The following is an 18,197-nucleotide window of genomic DNA, read 5'->3' as shown; positions in this document are numbered from 1 at the left end:
TCACCACACAAGAATAATCCATTCAAAAATTTGTTGACAATTTTATGTAGCCACCATGGAAATGGATAACAATTAGCAGTGATTAGTAGAAAAACAAAACTACTAATTTTCCTTATGAGACTTTTTTGTCGTTTGTATCATTAGTCTAGATTATATACGCACAGAGTGGAAAATTTCTTTGTGCGTAATGAATTCGTAATTACTTGTTAGCAGCACCTTCAAGGTGAATCAAACTTTTGTATTATGATATTTACAACTTTTAATATATTATCGATATTCTGTATATGTGACGTATCGTTATTTACTTATACGTAATTAATAATTAATTAATCTTAATTTTTTACCATATGTCCTTTATGAGCGTTGCGCCCGCTAAGCAATAAACTTTATTATTAGGTGTATTGTCTGTGTAGCTTCGTTCACGCCTACTTTTAATTAATTATCTAATGGTTTTTCTTAATTTTTATAAATGTAAGAAGTATCTTTCATTTTTTTTTGCTTAAAATTAGTTACCGCTGTCTAGTGAGAATATCCTTGAATTTTGGATTCTAAATAGATAATTTTTTTATTAATTAGTATATTTTCAGATCATTAAAACACAGAATCACATGTTAAATAGAATGGAAAAAGAGTAATAGAAGAATATGGATACATAAAATAAATAATTAAAGAAACTAGTAGCAGAGAAGAACCTATTATTGATATCGTAGTATAGGCACCCCAACAGAAGTTATTAATAGTAGTTGGAAATTCCAAATTTTACTATTTATTGGTAATAATTAAAATTGATTGCGGACACGAGATTGTAAATACATATATACATACTTAATTCCATATTTAATGAATAATTATTTACCTTATAATTTTATGGATCATTTCATTACATGCACAACGATTGAGGATGCGCCGATTAGTTAGTTATTCCGCTCAATTACGATAAAATCCGAACCCATAAACACCTATTCTCACTCCAGCTTTCTACCAATGTTATATAAAGCGTAACGATAAAAATATTTAATTCGGTTGTCATCTTGGTCAAAATTTGCATATTACACCAGGAAGATATGTGCGGACCGCAATAATTAACGAAGTAGGAAATGCATGGTATTTTCGTCATCGTCATTTCAATTTTAGCGAGGCGTATTTCGTGAACTTTTCTTGACATACACTATTTGTGAAATGTAAAGGTTATCGAATTTTGAGTCATGGTTGGTATTTACCCGTTTTCTGTGCATAAGAAAGGAGTCAAACATATGCTTCCAGGTATCATTTGAATATGCTCTGGATTTAATGCAAAAAATATTCCGATCTCAACAACAGTTTATCATTTTTTCCTACAGAACAACTTTCACATGTGTTCTAATCTGAATACGGTATACTTTTTTGTAACGCTATCTGGTGAATTGTAATTCTGGAATTTAAAATTTTTTGCTCTATATGTTCTACTTATTGTGATATTGACCAAGCGCATCTTCTGATGAATTAAAGATATGTAGAACTTTAAATGTGCAATTTTTCGGAAAGAAATGGGTAAACTGTAGTCGTTCAGAGCTCTAAATACATTCTACTACTTAATCTTACCTAGTACGTCTATTGTCTTATTTGTTTTCTCGTAACTTTCCACGGGGAAATCTGTAGAAATTATAATATAATTGACGGTCAAAAAGGAAATTTGCACAACAGTTATAGATATATATTTCTACCCAACAGGATTATGCAAACGGTTTTTATTTAATTAAATAGGCTTTTTAAACTTTTAAAAATTTTGTCTTGGTTTTTCTATATTTTCTATCTATTTAAATTAGGCTGGTTATTATTTAAATGTCAAACTAAAAAGAAAACTGAAGGTAACAATAATAATAAGAATAATAATAAATAACCCAATTTTAAGGGAATTGCTCGAACTTTTCAAAATTTCCGTCGCTAGCCTCCAGTATAAAAACTTTCTTTAAAATATTTTTAATTATTTAAATTTACTGCAATCTACTATAAATTTAAACAATAGCAACAATACCATGTAAGAAGAGCACTGCGTTATAAAATTTTTAGGAAAATGAGGAAAACTGTTTAGGATTTGGCTTTTCTGAACATTTTAAAATGAGTTTGACTTTGACTTTACAAGGTTTTGAGATGATATCATCATGTCTTTGGAAAAACTGAACATATATATTCTAATTAACTATTTACCATCTCCACGATAACCTTAAAGCGTGGACAAAATTTCAGAGCAGTCGGTGTTGGTACTTTCTAAAATAAATTGTAAAATGCTGTTCTACCATTTTGATTTTTTTTCTTGTTTTGTTAAAATAAAACTACATTGATAAACGACAGGTTTCCATAAATATTCCTTGATAGTGGATTTGTCTACTTATAAAATGAGGATTCGTTCCAGAATATTCTTATTAAACAAGTCTTTATTGAAAAACACTTCAGAAGCGTGGGAAGCTCTAATTAAAGTAGATTTTTTATTACATTCCATATAAAGGCTACATTTAATTTATTTATATTATTAAATTTAATTTAGTCTCAGTTTCTCTGACCTTTTGATTTTTTTGTTAACATTTTCCTAAAGAGATCAGTAGCATTTGATTTTACAATATAAATATGTTTGAAACTTCTGTAAAAAACAAATTTTGTTCATTTGGGTGCCCTAACAAGTCTGTCCTAAATAAAACGTTTTTGTTATTTTTTATAGAATTTTTAGTTAATCATGTAGCACTCTTTTCAAAGCACATTTTTATCTATATATAAAGACTGCTATATCCCGATCTTTGTAATGAGATTCTAAGACGTAGTTTTTTTTATTAAGGAGCGCGAAATTAATTGTAAATGGGAACTGAATACTTCGTAAACTGGCTTGCGTGATATGTCAGACAACGATCTTGTTGAGTTATTGAAAGTGTTAACAAACTAGTTAAAATTATTATCAGCACATTTTTCTACGAATATCTACTGTTATTACTTATTACTTTCAAGCAAGGAAAGATAATGTTGCCGTTTAGACCAAGCAAATTAGACAAAAATTTAAATTTTACATACATTCCAGACACAGATGACATATATTATATTTATTTACGATGTTTCCAAGATGTTTTCTTTCTTGTTCAGGTGTGATTCATTCACCTGTGAGAGAGATCCGGAAACGCTCACCGAAACGATATAAATGAATATAATATTTTTGCACTTTGGTGGTGGTGATCTTATTAGAATTAGTTTTGTTACTGCTGTAGCTTACCAATAGTTGAGAAATTCTTTTTAGAGTCCATCCAGCGAATAGTTAATTTCATGTTTTGTCGACGTGCCATAACCTCTAGAGTATGACAAACTAGGTCGCTCGTTTGTCTGATTATTCTCATTAATATATAATTTGATGACGTCATCTCAGAATTTTGCAAAGTAAATCTCTTAAATTGTATAAAATAACGTACTTGTATAACCGCGGTGTTTATTTTTGACCGCGGGTGTATATATTTTTGGAAAAAAGCAGTATTCAGGGGAGCAGAAGTTCTATCTAAATAATCTTAGACCATTTTTCAACTTGGACATGAAACCAGTTAGCAGTTATTTTAACAATACATATATGCAATATAAGTAACTTTTTAAATTGGTTTTACAGTGTATTCGGCTATAAAGTATGCATCATTGAAGAAGTTGTCAAATCATGTGTTGCGACAAGTTGTTTTTATTTTTCTTTGTCTTTTTTGTTTTATTTTCTATCACCACTTATATTGTTATTACATATATGAACATTAAACATACCACAAAAAAATATGCAGCCAGAGAGGCAATTATAGTGTAATATAGAACCTGTGAAATTTTAAATGATGTTACGAATTCATAATAAATTTTTATTACAGCTCTGTTATAAAAATTTAAATTGTCTTTTTTAAACTAATTATTTCCTGTCATTAAAGATGCTTGTGTTTTTAAAACGAATAAGCTAATTATAGCTTACATTATCCTATGAGTCCATAAAGACGAAGATACGGTAGTCCGTTATTTAGTGGACCCGTCGTGATAATAATAATAGATGAATTCTGAAAATCCTTTTTACAACAATTGCAGTTTCCTTAAAGATAGATTGTAATGAGTTGTTCTAAATATTACTTTAAACAATACATTTGTGCTGATGTGCAGTTGGCTCAACTTAATCACAAAACAATTTTTTTAGTGCATCTTATACAGGTGTTTCGGAAAATTAAGAAAAATTACGTAATACGTGGGGACTCATCTTAACAACGCAGGTAAATGTTTCACTCCAACGAGCTGCAGAATGAGAAGGAATCATGTTAGAAAATTGTTGGAACTTTTTTCTTCGGTGCTAACCAAAGAACTGATGTCCAAGCTTTGGCCTACATTTTCCGAAATACCCTGCACATTCTATGCATTAGTGTGCTGTTATTTAGATCTAAATTCCCTTTCGTCAGAAGGGGATGTTAGAACGCGTGCTTTAGAAATCAGGAGTTTTATACATATAAATAATTTGAAATATACTCGTTATAAAGGGATAAAATTGACGAATTTTTTTCTGATATTTATTAAACTATTTATTATCCATTCACGGTCTTTTCGAAGTACCGTGGACCAGAATTGTCAAATTTACCTCATTTTTCTTGTGAGGTAATGTTGTTTTTAAATGTAACATTAGGAAATGTTTTCCAAATACTTCTACATATTTTTTCGGTTCATCGGAAACCTAGTAGACATTGAATAAAGAGAAAAGTTTTGATTTTTCCATACAAATGTTTTGATTAACTTTAATTTTGCTTGTAATTATATTAGAAAAATTGCCAACAATAAAAAATTGTAACGAAGCGAATTTTCGCGGGCCGGAAACCAGGACGCGTACCAATAGCCGGAGGTAAATCCGCGATCGCCGTGCTGTGGCTGTGAAAGGGTAAAGGTTCTTTTCGGAAGTGTGATAGATACGATTGTGCAGTCTGACCTTCCGACCTCCGTAAGTACCGCTGTCTCTGTTTTTTTTTAACCGCTAGAAGCCGGAATCATTGAACATGCTCCGTTTTCCGCCGCCGCGCTCCCCTTCCGAGTGGCCGTCGAGGATCCCGGAACCACCCTGCCGGACATTTTGTATCTCGTTTTGTAATTTTATTTTAAAAATTAGCCGTAAGATTATTTTAGCTGTGTAGCTGGTGGCAGGGAATAAAAACTCGATTACTGTTAAAAAAAAGTGTGTTATTTCTTCGTTCCGGAGAGTGTTCACAAGACCACCTGAAAATCCGTGTCTCCGGGTTTAGAACCACCCTGGCTTTTGTAATTGGTGCGCCTGAGCACCGCCGCTCCCGACGTAGGGCGCCACCCTCGGTGACGGAAGATAACATCAAAGTCTAGGTCGGCTAGACGTGTTTGTCTTCAGCGGCACTAGTCGGCTGAGGGCTTGACACTGAGGAACGTCTCCCCCACGCGATATCTGCGAAACTCTGGACCGTTACCGTCCGCTCTCGGAGTTTCATCGCAAAATGTTCCAGATATAGTACAAAATCGAGTACTAAGAAAATTTCTAAAATCTAAGGGTATAAAAAATACCCACAATAATTTGCTTTCTTCAGATGTACATACATGCTAATTTAGATAATGAGGCATAATAAAAAGAGTTTTAAAATACTCAAAAAGTTAGTGCAAGGCTGTAAAGAAGGACACAAAATCACCACAATATGTGAATAGATAGGCTTGCCTAAGAAATCTCTATTGGATACCCATAATTTTATGTTTATTATATGGATTGTTTAAGTACCAAATCAAGATTGCATAGGCAGTCCTATATATACACATATTACACTACGAGCTTTAAAATTTGGTGTTAACTAGATGTTGATATGTTATAAGCTAAGTAATTGGCCCTCAAAAAGGGGCTCTCCGGCCTCTCATCAAGATGCTTTTGTATTGTCACAATATATACTACCTTTACTGAAAATTTCACCTTATCAGAAGTGAGTATAGAGATTTTACGTTCGCCTCTCCACCTATATGGAAATCTGTATCGTCATCGTCATCCCCAAATTCAGAACCGAAGCAGATTCACCTAGCGCAGTAACGAAAAATTTCCCATGTTTTTCCCAATCCGTCAGAATAAATTTTCCCAATGCCTACAGTTTTGCCACATGTTTGGAGAGATATTTTAATGGGATTATATTGACAGTGGTATGGAGATAATCTAAGAACTTCATGACTATTTTCTCTTAATGTCTCAAGAGTATCTACATTGAAATATTCGTTTTTTCTGCATTAGATTGCCAAATCCCTCGTTGCAGGTCCTTTATAAACATTTTAATTTGTGAATAAATCGGTTGTTTTCGTTTGCCAGATGATGATTTTCTTTTGATTTTCCTCCGTTGTTGGCAACAGTTGTATCACACAACTATTTCATTGCGTATTTTTTACATCGTAAAAAATAGTGCGGACTATCATAATCAGTTCTTCATATTGAAGATACGGCCTAACCTTACGAAATTATTTGAAACTTTTTGCTTCAATGATAAAAAATGTATGTGAAAAATGAAGAAAAAATTGGAAAACCCGCTCGAAATAAATATTTGAATAATTATGACAAAAAAAAAAACTATCCTGTCGAGTTAGTTCAACCTCGACGTAAAAATACGTTTGTGTGCCTAGTACACTGTATCTTCGGTCTGTGCTCTCGTCTGTACTAGCCGACGTCAAACAAGCTAGTATATACTGATCAGTTTCATACTTTTGCATATCCAAATGAAAAATGTGTAGAATACTAGAATATACCCGTAACTGGGCTCTGTTTACTATTAAAACGTTTCGTAAAGTTTATTTCTTGGTTCGAAACATTTCATAATTCCATAATTGATTTGTATTCGTTGTCTAAACGTCGCGCAAGGTAGTTTCCATGGTCTAACTCTTTCAGAGAATACCTACATCCACAATTGGACTATATTTGTCGTCAAAACTTTCATGCACTAGAACCTTTCTCCTAAACATTTCATAAAATAAAGCCACTTGGTGTTGTCATGTCATTTGTATTGATGCATTTCGTTTAATGAACTCATCTATCCAAGGCATTCATGAAATAGTCTCTTTGGTCTGAACGACTGTTATAGACTTATAAAGTAGACCTACACTTGAAACTTATTGGACGTTTGACCATATTATAAGTAAACACTTTAAAGAATAGACTCGCAGTTAGATTGTAAGATTGTATTCGTCATTATAAGCATTAATTAAAGTACGTAGTAATCAGTTAGTTTTAAATGCTTAAAAAAAATAGACCCGTAAATGGAAATTAGCCATCCTTTGAGATACATCCACCGATTGAACATTTCATAAAGTAGACCTACAATTGTGGTCAGTTCGTTACCTGAACGTTTTGTGAAGTGGACTTTTTGGTGTCCATACTTTATAAATTAACTCTTCATTAAGTTGTACTATAGTCTCCTAATATGTGTATATAGTTCGGCTTCTTCCATTCACATCATCATGTCAAATGTAGCAGTAGTAATGGCCTGCTTGTTGGACCATTTGCATTATATCTAATCTGTTTTATTGAAGGTAGGGAAGATGCTCATCGACAATTTGAAGTACTTGCAATAAGTACCAAAGCAAGTAAACGTTGTTGTAATGTTCATCTGATGGCAGAGAACACAAACAGCCCGAGCTATGGCCCATAACGTGTTTTGTTATGCTATGTTAAAGGTCGGTTGCCAAGGGGCGTCTTTGGAATTCCCATAACTCTCTCGTCGTGTTATTAGTACTGAAATGGACAGTACTAAAATTGAACGTTATTGGTGTCGTACTTGTTGTATTTGTTTGCGATTTGGCTTTGTGAGCAGAAACATTTATATATAATTAAAAATTCGTCGTTCAGTGTCAGCTAAATGCTCGGAATCTAAAAAAAGTAGGATGCATCTTAAGATTACGTCACTTATCCTTTGTACGTACTGGCATTCTGATGCAATATTTATTTCTTCTTTAATGGGTACATTTTTAAGCAAATGTTTACAATAATATGATGATGATGTTCGCTTCATCTTAGTCACACGTACATTTACATTTTATCAACACAACACATGTATTTGTATGTAGGTATAATGAATAAAACAGTATTTGATCAATAATTTATTAGATTAATTATTATGTGTAAAATATACAAGTTTGATACTTTTACTTTTTGCAAATATCGTGTGGAGCCATTTTACAGGTTCTCATCCTACCAATCAAACTTTGTATGTAAAGTAACGGTCCTACCTGGTTTAATTTTTTTGCGATGAACTTTCTGGATAATATAATTTTAATCGTGCTTTATGTATTTGCTAGGATAAACGGCAAAATTTGATAATCCATAGTATTTTTAGAACAAGTATTATGCGTAAAATTAAAAATAAGAGTAGAATATTAAACCGCAGGTAAAGCAGAACGCTACACATTTCAAATGAGATTTAGTTAACTGTATTCTCAGATGAAGCAATTAATTTTGGAATGGGATATTCAGATAATTTTAGGTTAATGTTTTGTCATTTTTACGATCATTTTAAACTAGACCAAAAATTTTAAAATAATCGGTTCCCTAGTTCCGGAGAGTGTCTCTTCGAAAAAATTCCAGCTCACCAACAGACAAGCCAACTCGTGTTTTTATGGTACAGGTTGTCAAAAGGTCAAACATGAAATCAGACATTCGTCAAAGTGGCCGTACAGGTACCTACATACATTTTAAGTACTTAGTAGTGGAGAACAGACTTACAGAGTTTATAATTGTATATTTGCACACGTGTACAAAATAAAGTATGCGATGGATAAATAAAAAATTATCAAAAGTTATTTAGACAGAACTTCCCTCGCCCCTAAAGCACGGTTTAATAAATATTATGTATAAGTAAAAATAAATAGGCTGTTGGCAGATCTCACTCATAACAACCATATAAACTTGCCCCAAAAATATCGGCCAAAAATTCAATGCGCTTCGAACACCAATTCACGAAAAAGAAACACTTAGTCTTTTTTAGTCGAAAGTATTCTTTTTGTGATAATTTCTTAAATTAAAAGCAAACAGGCAATCATTTTTCATCATCAACAATAACGGTATTAGAGAATAATTAATAACGTTCAAAAGTGAATAACTTAACATACAAGATGAGTCACTAAGCGCTCGGACCTCTATATTTTATTAATGTATTAGAGAAGAAAAAAAAAAGAGACTAAAGTTGTGCGGTTCTTTGAGTAGTGTCCGTAAAAATAATTTTCGACCATACAGAGTTATTCCAATTTTCGTGTAGTATTTAGATCTGTGTTGTAACATTTTATGAAGAGGTAAACAGAGGTGTTATTCCATTTTACATTGTTACTTCTGCAAAAAATTTGGTCTTGAGAATTTGATTTATGATAAAAGTAGGCGTGAGTTATCAAACTTCAAGACTATAACGTTATACTTTAATAAACACAACACCCACAGCATAAAAAAAAAATATGCCGATGCATTTCATTAACGATGTTGGTATTGTCTGGAGGAACCTAAAGTGGAATTATAACTGCGCTAATTTATAACCTATATCTACTCTACTCCTTCCATCTCCTCCACAATGGCGTAGAGGGACGAGCACGATTTGAATTCAGTGTATAATTTTTGTTTCTGAATATTTCTAGACTTTCATAATGCACACATATTTTGTATTTTATTGTATCTATATGTGTTGAATATTATTTCAGGGGCGAAGGAAGTCGTGTCTAAAAAAATCTTAAACCATTTTTTTCCCTTCAAAAGTCTAGGCAGCGAATTAATAAACCACAAGTGCAAAAACATGTTATTTTATAAACTTTGAGCAGGATTTAGTGTCGTAGTTTCGGAGATTATCTACCTAATAAAACCGAAAACAGATGAAAGACAGAAAAGAGAGACATACTTTTTCATACTCAGACGTCGAGAAAAGTGAAATTACCCTAGGGGGGTTTATGTCTGCGAATGAAAAAATAATACTTCAGATTGTTTTGTGCACCACATTTAGTTATTTACGCTGTATTATCTATGAACTCAAGATTTTTTTTAATCTAGTAATTGAACGTTGTTTTATAAGGAAATAATTCGTAAATGTATATTGCTTTGTCCTGGTGACACAACAATTGTACTGTATGATTTTTTACTCACGTCTGTATAAACTTAAAAAAATCGATTTAGGTTTATTTGTTCAACTTTAACAAAAAGCAGAACAGATACAGATGCTATTTTCAATCACATGTGCAAGCGGTTCTTAAACCAGCTCATTGCATTATATACTGGGCATAGTATGAATTATTTTGTATACATTTTTAATAATATTTATATTAGTTGTCAAAAAACTGGGATGTGCATGTGTGAACTTTACTACCGTTGATTATAGAAAACAAACACTTAACTGCTGTGTTTATATTTTCCCCAAATGTTTACATAAAGTTTACTTTTTGTTACATTCTTTCATAACACTTCCTGCCGCTTTGTTTTGTTATTTTTATCATAAGACGATAAACGAAGGTTATAATCAAGCACCCAATTAGCGAATGTCCGTCAAAGGAAAAAAAATCTCCGAGATGAAAGCCAAGCACCGCAGATGCATGCAGGTAGTGACTCCTAGACACACTTCCTGGTAATTCCGTGCGGTCTTTCATCTGGTTCAGCAAAATCGTCCATCCGAACGAATAACTATCAGATTACATAATGCGGGTTACTGGGTGTCATTCATGTTCTTTGAAACTGCAAAAAAATGACAATTCTTGCGTTACTACTACACGCCGCCGTATCGTAAAATCTAATGTCATCGAAGTTAAAAAAGTGGTATTGGTTTCTATTTTCCCTCGAAATTACAATTCCATGTTTTAACAAGGGGAAAGGATTTCTCAAAGGAACGACGCGCTTCACTAGCATTTCCTCGAGTAATAGAGGTGGTCGAAAGTGGACCATGAGAATTTCTGGCGGCCTTGAAAGAATGATTTATCCACCAGTATAATGCGACAGGTCTGCGATAGTTGCTACGGTTTTGAAAATACGCATGCAGCTTTAAAACGAGACGAACCTTAATTTATGGAGGTTAAAATTAGATGAGGTTAAGTGCCAAAAGACATAAATATTTTTTGTTTTACCTCGAGCATCGAGCACACGCTTCCGGCCATTTATCCCTTATTGTTTGCGCTGTTAAGACGAGGCACTATCAGGAGAGCTTCAATTGAGTACCGGCAACTTTTAAAAGTTAAAAATAAAGTGTTCTGTTGTTTGTAAGCGTGTGCGGTCGTTAATAAAACAAAGCTCCGTAATAGCCAGTCGGTGATTATAGAGTACCTAGCGTCTAATGATTGTAATTTATCTCCTTTTTTATTCTGAGTAAAATTTGTCCTTGTTTTCTCAGCACTAATTTATAGAGATCTACTTAAAACCACAAATTTTATTCAGCGTTAAACAATAAGACAGATTATCAGCATCCGGATGGGTAAGTGAAAGTTTCCACGATAAAAGCCGGATCTTTTTGTAAGTGGAAATTAAACACAAATTTGTAACCGAAACGAATGACCATTAACGTGGAGTTTTCTAAAATTTCAGTTGGTTGAACTGTGACATAAAGAACCGATAAACGTTAATTTAAGTAGTTTATGTGTCTTTTGCTTAAAACAACAATGGGTATCCAAAGTGTAACAAGAACAATCATACACTGCATTCAAAATAGCACTTTACTAGATAATAAAATATAGGGTGATCAATATTGATTGTAATCGAATCGTCCATGACAGATTAGACATATGTCCATGCTTTAAATGCTATAGATAATTGGCACTTCTAAAATGAATCGGACTTCGTGGATATAAATTTCGGCAACACTGTCACTTAATGATTAGTGGTGTTACTTTGTACATTTCAGAATTAATATATTTATCCCCAACAAAAATTGAAAAAGTTATCTCAAAATGTCGTTAAATAAGTTTCACCTGAGATGTGCAGTTTGATACAAACGAATTTTATAAGCTCGAAAACAAGGTAGATATGTTTTTTTTTAAATCTTAGAGAAACTTGAATATGGACGTGGGAACATTAATTAAGATTGATTTATTCGTCCTCGCGAGAAAGTTAATGACGTCTGACGTCAAAAACCCTAGTACGTAAATTCGTGTTGAAAATACGACCTGAGACTAGCTATTTCTTACGCTTCAGTGACAAGTGTTTCTTTTTCCCAACTAATTACGCAAATTAGAAAAAAAATAGTACGTGAACCAGTTTAGTTTATTAATAATCTTTGAATCGGCTCTTCCAATTTCTTTATCTCCATGAAGCACAGTTAGTTTATGATAAGTGTTACGTTATATTCAATGTGAAATCTGTAATTTACCTCTCCACGAGCGTTTCCATCAATAACATGCACGGGTCGTTCGAGAAATTTTAATTCATTTTAATTCTTCACCATATAAAAAACTGACCGATTACAGCCTCAGCGTTACTTTAGTCGATTTCTGTTGCAGGATGTCTGTCTGAACCCTCCTGCCTGAAATGTAGCCCCAAAGGATGTATCAAATGTCCTAATTTGATTGTGCATCCGTCCCGCCGTTGCGTCACCACGTGTCCCTACGGCCACAACCCCAGATGGAGCACCCGTTTGGATTATATGGGCCGCATATGCGTCCACAACGGTAACTTCCTGGGTTTACCATCGGAAACCGCTACCGTCCTAACTGGTGTCATAGCCGGAACAGTATTATGCGCCATTCTAATTGGTTCAGCTGTGATCTACCTCAAAATTAGACGAAAACACTTGTCCCAAAACGTCGACGCCAATTCAGATTTAGATGACTCGCCTGAAAGACGGGATTTCCTGAAGCAACTGGAGACATTACGGCCTTATGCCGAGACGTATCTCGATATGTTGAATGACACGAGACGCCAGTTGCGAGAGCTACACAGAACGGGTGATTCACAGTAAGTTTTTCTTTGGTTTTTTACTTTAAGGGCGTAAGTTAAGGAAAATATTGCTAGTACGGTAATTTTGGGGAATTTCGTACTTTCATGTTTTTTCTTCGAATGATTATATATCTATCATGATTTGTTGAAAAAAGTAGTCATTTTCAAGAATGCAAGTTGTTTCATTTAAAGGTTACACGACAGAAGTACATTTTTTGAAGGTAATAATGATAAACAAAATATCAGATACAAAGATATTTTTAAAACAATTTTTAACATTCTGGTAAGCAGTTTTTAACATGTTTGATTTTTATCCGTCATATTTAAGATGAAAATTTGGAACTCTGGATTTTTCCATTAACTTGCTTTGATACGTTGTAAAATTTGAAGTTAGTGTTTAGATTTGCAAATTATCGTTTTTCCTTTTCGGACTTATCTGTAAGTAGTCTTTCTGTTGATGTCAAATTTGTTACGATTTATTCTAACAATTTTAGAAGTAATAATTAGGATAAATCGTAACAAATCTGGTATCAAATATAGCACCCTATATTTTTTCAAAAATAAAAATAAATTATGGCCCTAAATGAGTTCGATCAGCCTGCGTCAAAATAAATTTATAAAGTAAAACACGATAGTTTATTGTTAAATATTTGAGTTCATTTTTTAAAATACTCACTTGCCTATGGTAAAAAGTCAAAACAGATTCATAAACCACAAGTTACTTATTTATTTATCTCGTTGTTGTTCTACCTTGCAGTGTAGAGAGTTTTCAGTTAAGTCTTTGTTCTGCTTTACGAAATTTTTTCACTTTATAGCCCTTGTTACGTTTGCCGTAATTTTCCAGCCACTACTCGCACCCCGACCTTTCTCTTCCAAGCTTTTTACTTTTGGTATCCCATAGTTCTTTTGCTATGCTTTCACTTGATATTCTTATCATGACTCAAACATCCAAGCTGTTTTTTTTCGATTCTCTTTTTTAACGATTCCATCACTAACAGTCCTCTTTTTTTGTATTTTCCAATTTCTCCATTTTCATTACCCCCATAACTCTTCTTAAAAACCACATCTCGTATGCTCGAAGCATTTTTCTGTGCCTAGCCGTTAAGCACCAGGTTTTCGCCCCGTACAATAATACCGGCACAAGTACTTCGTTGTAAACTTTCAATTTCGTTCTGCTAACTTCCTTTTTGTTTAAAAATGTCCTGTATAACACGTTGTCCAAGTTGTTTGCTGCCGCAACTATATTATTTATGTGTCTGTCTAGTTTTCCACTGCTTTCTATAATAATTGAGCCCAAGTATTTTCCTTTTTTGACTTGTTTAATTCGATGGTGCTCAAGCCTTATTTCTCCCTTTGCACCTTCTATACAAATTATTTTAGTTTGATTCGTATTCATATCAAATTTCTTGAGTTCCTTCTTCCAGTATAGTAGATTTTCTGTGATGTCCTTCTTAGTAGGTGGCCAAATAATTAAGTCGTCCGCATATATTGTCTTTTTTTATGATTTCGGGGTTCAGTCTTCTAGACCCTACTATTACACCATTAACTTTGAAATTCGCCGCTTTTGAAATTTAGTCCATTATTATAACAAAAAAGGAGAATTCAATATACTGCCCAATCTAACTCCTCTTTTTGTCTTAAATTCTTCTGTGTCTTCTTTTTTGTTCTTGAACATTTCTAATTTTGCTGTATATACTTTGTATTGCGTTTATCGCATCCGGTGTTACTCTTCTTGTGCTATATTTTATCCCTGAGAACCTTTTCAATGTCTAGTGCATTCAATTAACATCTTCCTTTTATTTTTATGGTCTTTTCACACATCTGTTTCCTAGTAAAAATCGATTCACTTGTACTTCTACCTCCTCTAGCGTTACCTCAATTAGATCTTGCAACATTTTTTCTGACACTCTTACGTACATCTTACTTTTGTACCTTTGTGATTTCCACATATCATCTTGTCACCTTTCTTATGTAATGTTATTTCCCACTCTTTCAGAATTGTCTTGGTTTTCCTGATTTTATTCAGAATATTTCTTAAAACTGCCTTCCCTTCTACTCCCACATACTATACCATTTTTTAACGATTTTACCGCTTCTTTAACTTCATAATTTTATAATAAATTTTTTAACCAATAATGTTCATCTCTTATTCCTTTTTCATCTTTATTTCATCTTCCCCCTGTTCTTTTGTTAATAAATATCATTCCCATGTCTTTTTCTTCAACGTGATCTCTTGTTTTACCTCGCCGTTCCACCACAGTGTCTAATTTCTCCGATTAGACTTCTTCAACATCTCACATACTTTCTGTGTTGCTTGTACTTGTTTTATCCTCGCTTCCATTTTTTCTGTTTTTTTCTTTATATGTATGTAGGTACCTCCTTTTAGTTTTGCGCCGATGAAATAGTGATCGCTATCGATTTCATGTTGACTTTTAACTCTTACGTCATTAATTTTGGTTCTATTCTTTTGTTCCTTCAAAAGTAAGTCAATCACAAATTTTTCTTTTGTCCTTCCTACGACTATTGTGTATTTATGAATGTCAAATTGTCCACTGTTCGAAGAATGTGTTGGCTACAAATAATTCATTCACCATATAAAAGTCGTTAAAATTTGCCCATTTGAGTTCTCATTAAAATCTTCCCCCACTAATTTTTTTAACATGTTTTCTTTCTACCAGATTTTGTAAGTTCGTCCAAAATGTATCCATTACCTCCAAGTTTCTGATTCAATTGGTACATCTACTGTAATTATTGTATACCTTTCTTTATTGTTTAATTCCAATTTTAGTCGTAGTATTCTCTCATTTATTAGCTCCCAGTCTTTTATGTCATTTAAATTTATTATGATCATTACTATTTTAATTTCTTCTTTGATTTATTCACTGTCTTGAAACTGTTGTTCTTAATTGTAGGTAAAGTCTGGCAAAAGACTTTTACCCTCAATTATTTTATGAGTGGTTCTTTACCTACAATAAAACCATTACGCATTAGGAATGCATTTACTAGAGAACAAATACGGTCCTGGAAAGGTACAAGGGTAGCGACTAATTTTGATTGACAGCTTTACACAGAGTACAGCATCGACTGGAGATTTTACAGCGGCAATAGTCATAATTGGAGTCATTTGCATTTATGTTTTGCCAGACTTTAGCTGCATTCTTCCGTTGTATTTCTTGCTTTATATCATTTTTATGATTACTTCCATGATAATTTTCTTCCTTACTGCTTTTAGTTATAGTATCAATTGATTCCATCATTTTGTTGATATTCGGGTCATCGTTTTCTTGATTAATGTAAGTTTCTTCATTCTCTGATTCAGCTTGTTTAATCATGAACGTCATAATCATCCAGTTCTTGTGACTGTTTGTGAATTCTATTAAATGTGATAAAATTTCCATTGATTTTTCAAATTCACTTGTGCCCTGTTCAAAAAGTATTGCCGGCTGCAATTTTTTTCTGATTTTCTATATTTCTGTTGGGAAGTTGCATATTTTTTGTGAGCAGATTTATATTCCATTTCAGTGAAGTTGATGATTGAGTTTTCTGTCTCTGCTTCAGCACAATTGTTTCTCAGGAACACTTTGCAACAGTATTCTTTAGTATATCGTTCATTAACTAATCCCTTATGAAATAATGGTATTTCCTTTAAATTTTTGTAGGGTAGAATGTGTTTGGTGGACAATTGTATATCTATAAAAGGTGAAATACACACATTCACACTGATTTTCATTTACTTTAAGAGTTCACCAAATGAACTGAAAATCCAAGGAGTTCTTGTTTCTTTTATAATTTCCACTTTTTGATATTTTCCAAGAGTTCTCCAAACCTTGTACCCACTAAGTTCTCATCGAAAAGCAATTTTCATTGAAATATTTTGTAACTTCAGGGAGTTTTCAATTTAACAATAATTGCTTGTAATGAACTTCATAATGCGATTAAGCCATTGAGTAAGCGATATCTTGAAAGATTTTTCTGACTTTCTCCCATTCAGTGGATGATGATGTAGTAAGAAAATTTCTGCAAGCTTTTAGTGTAAGAAATAGGCAGAGAACTAAATTTGCTTGTGGAAATTCTTTCGCAAAACCTTTTCGCTCAGTAAAATCCTCATCTGTAATTGTAGTCTTTGTTTTTGCCCAGCAGGAATTAGTACTTTTGAAAATACTACTCATTTGGTTAATTGTTTCTTCCGTTTCATTCTCAAGAAGAATATTGTCACCATTTTACCATTATTATTTCCAACGATAATATCTTTGAGAACAACGCATTTTTTTGTTATTGTACTTATGTACTCCTGAACCATCTTATGATTGCATGTGAGTGATACCCTATTTTGTATGAGTTTCCTACTTTTTCTCTGTTTGGGTAAAGTCTGAAAATGTTCTTCTAAGGGCAAATGCACATTTGAAAAGAGCAAATCTTAATTATCTTAATTTAAGTCCATATGGGCTTAAAGACAGTCGAATATGCATTGGACAGTCATCTTTTATTCCACTAAAAAAAAGAAAAAATAATATTTGGGTATGAATAAACTTAGCAAGTAGCCGGTTGAAAGTTGTAGGTATCCAGTTGAAGTTGAAGAGCCTTGTAAGTACCTCCATGGTACTTACTTAGATTTTCTTGGAACTTTTTCACGAGATTTGAATTTACGATCCCCATAAGACCATGCATATAACACAAAATGGTATTTCAAAGACAAATTTGAGCCTTCTACTCGCTGGGTCTTAGCTTTTTACATTTTTCAATGTTTTGGAGTTTCTAATATAAATGGGAATAAAGTTTTCTTGATAGAAACTTGTTATAATAGTCCAGTATTTATTTTTGCATCTAAATAAGTGTACAGACAAACTACTGAGTTGAATACAAAAATGAATTCCACTAGAGGTACTCCCTTTGAGATATCTTTAAATACGGAAAATCGCGCAGTGAGTTGTTAAAGAAATTCCACCACTCATGCTCACTACATGTAGCTTTTAGTTACAGTGAACGACCTCACCTTTGCTGTGAAACAAAATCCCATTAATCAGGAGTTAAGTTAAGAGTGACATTAATTTTATAAGAAGTTCGTAATCTATAAGTGGCATGAGAAAGAATGAAAACTGAAAATCCGTCTTGTGTGAACCATATGAGAATGTTGTGGGTGAATTAACTTATTCATGTTAATACTTACGTTATAGATTAATTTTCTATGCTTGTGGGATGTACTTTTTTTGGATTTTTTTCACAACTTGGTGAACTAAGTCTCGATTTGTTGTACATATAATGACATCAGATTGTTGACAGCTTCATTAACAGCAACAATGCTTTCAAG

General features: G+C 33.0%; 1 protein-coding gene across 1 annotated transcript in view; it reads left to right on the top strand.

Moving 5' to 3' along the window:
- LOC135123131 (uncharacterized) overlaps positions 1 to 18,197 on the top strand; it is a 39,005-nt gene that overhangs the window by 18,474 nt on the left and 2,334 nt on the right. Inside the window, exon 2 of the mRNA XM_064047640.1 lies at positions 12,454 to 12,907. Within this exon, the coding sequence (XP_063903710.1) occupies positions 12,454 to 12,907 (454 nt within the window). The remainder of the gene's footprint in view (positions 1 to 12,453; positions 12,908 to 18,197) is intronic.

The sequence above is a fragment of the Zophobas morio genome, unplaced genomic scaffold (genome assembly GCF_036711695.1).
Source record: "Zophobas morio isolate AGI-343-1 ecotype UQ-CSIRO unplaced genomic scaffold, CSIRO_AGI_Zmor_V1 ptg000006l, whole genome shotgun sequence".
NCBI classification, from domain to species: Eukaryota; Metazoa; Arthropoda; class Insecta; order Coleoptera; family Tenebrionidae; genus Zophobas; species Zophobas morio.
This window is presented reverse-complemented; position numbering and strand designations above follow the sequence as displayed.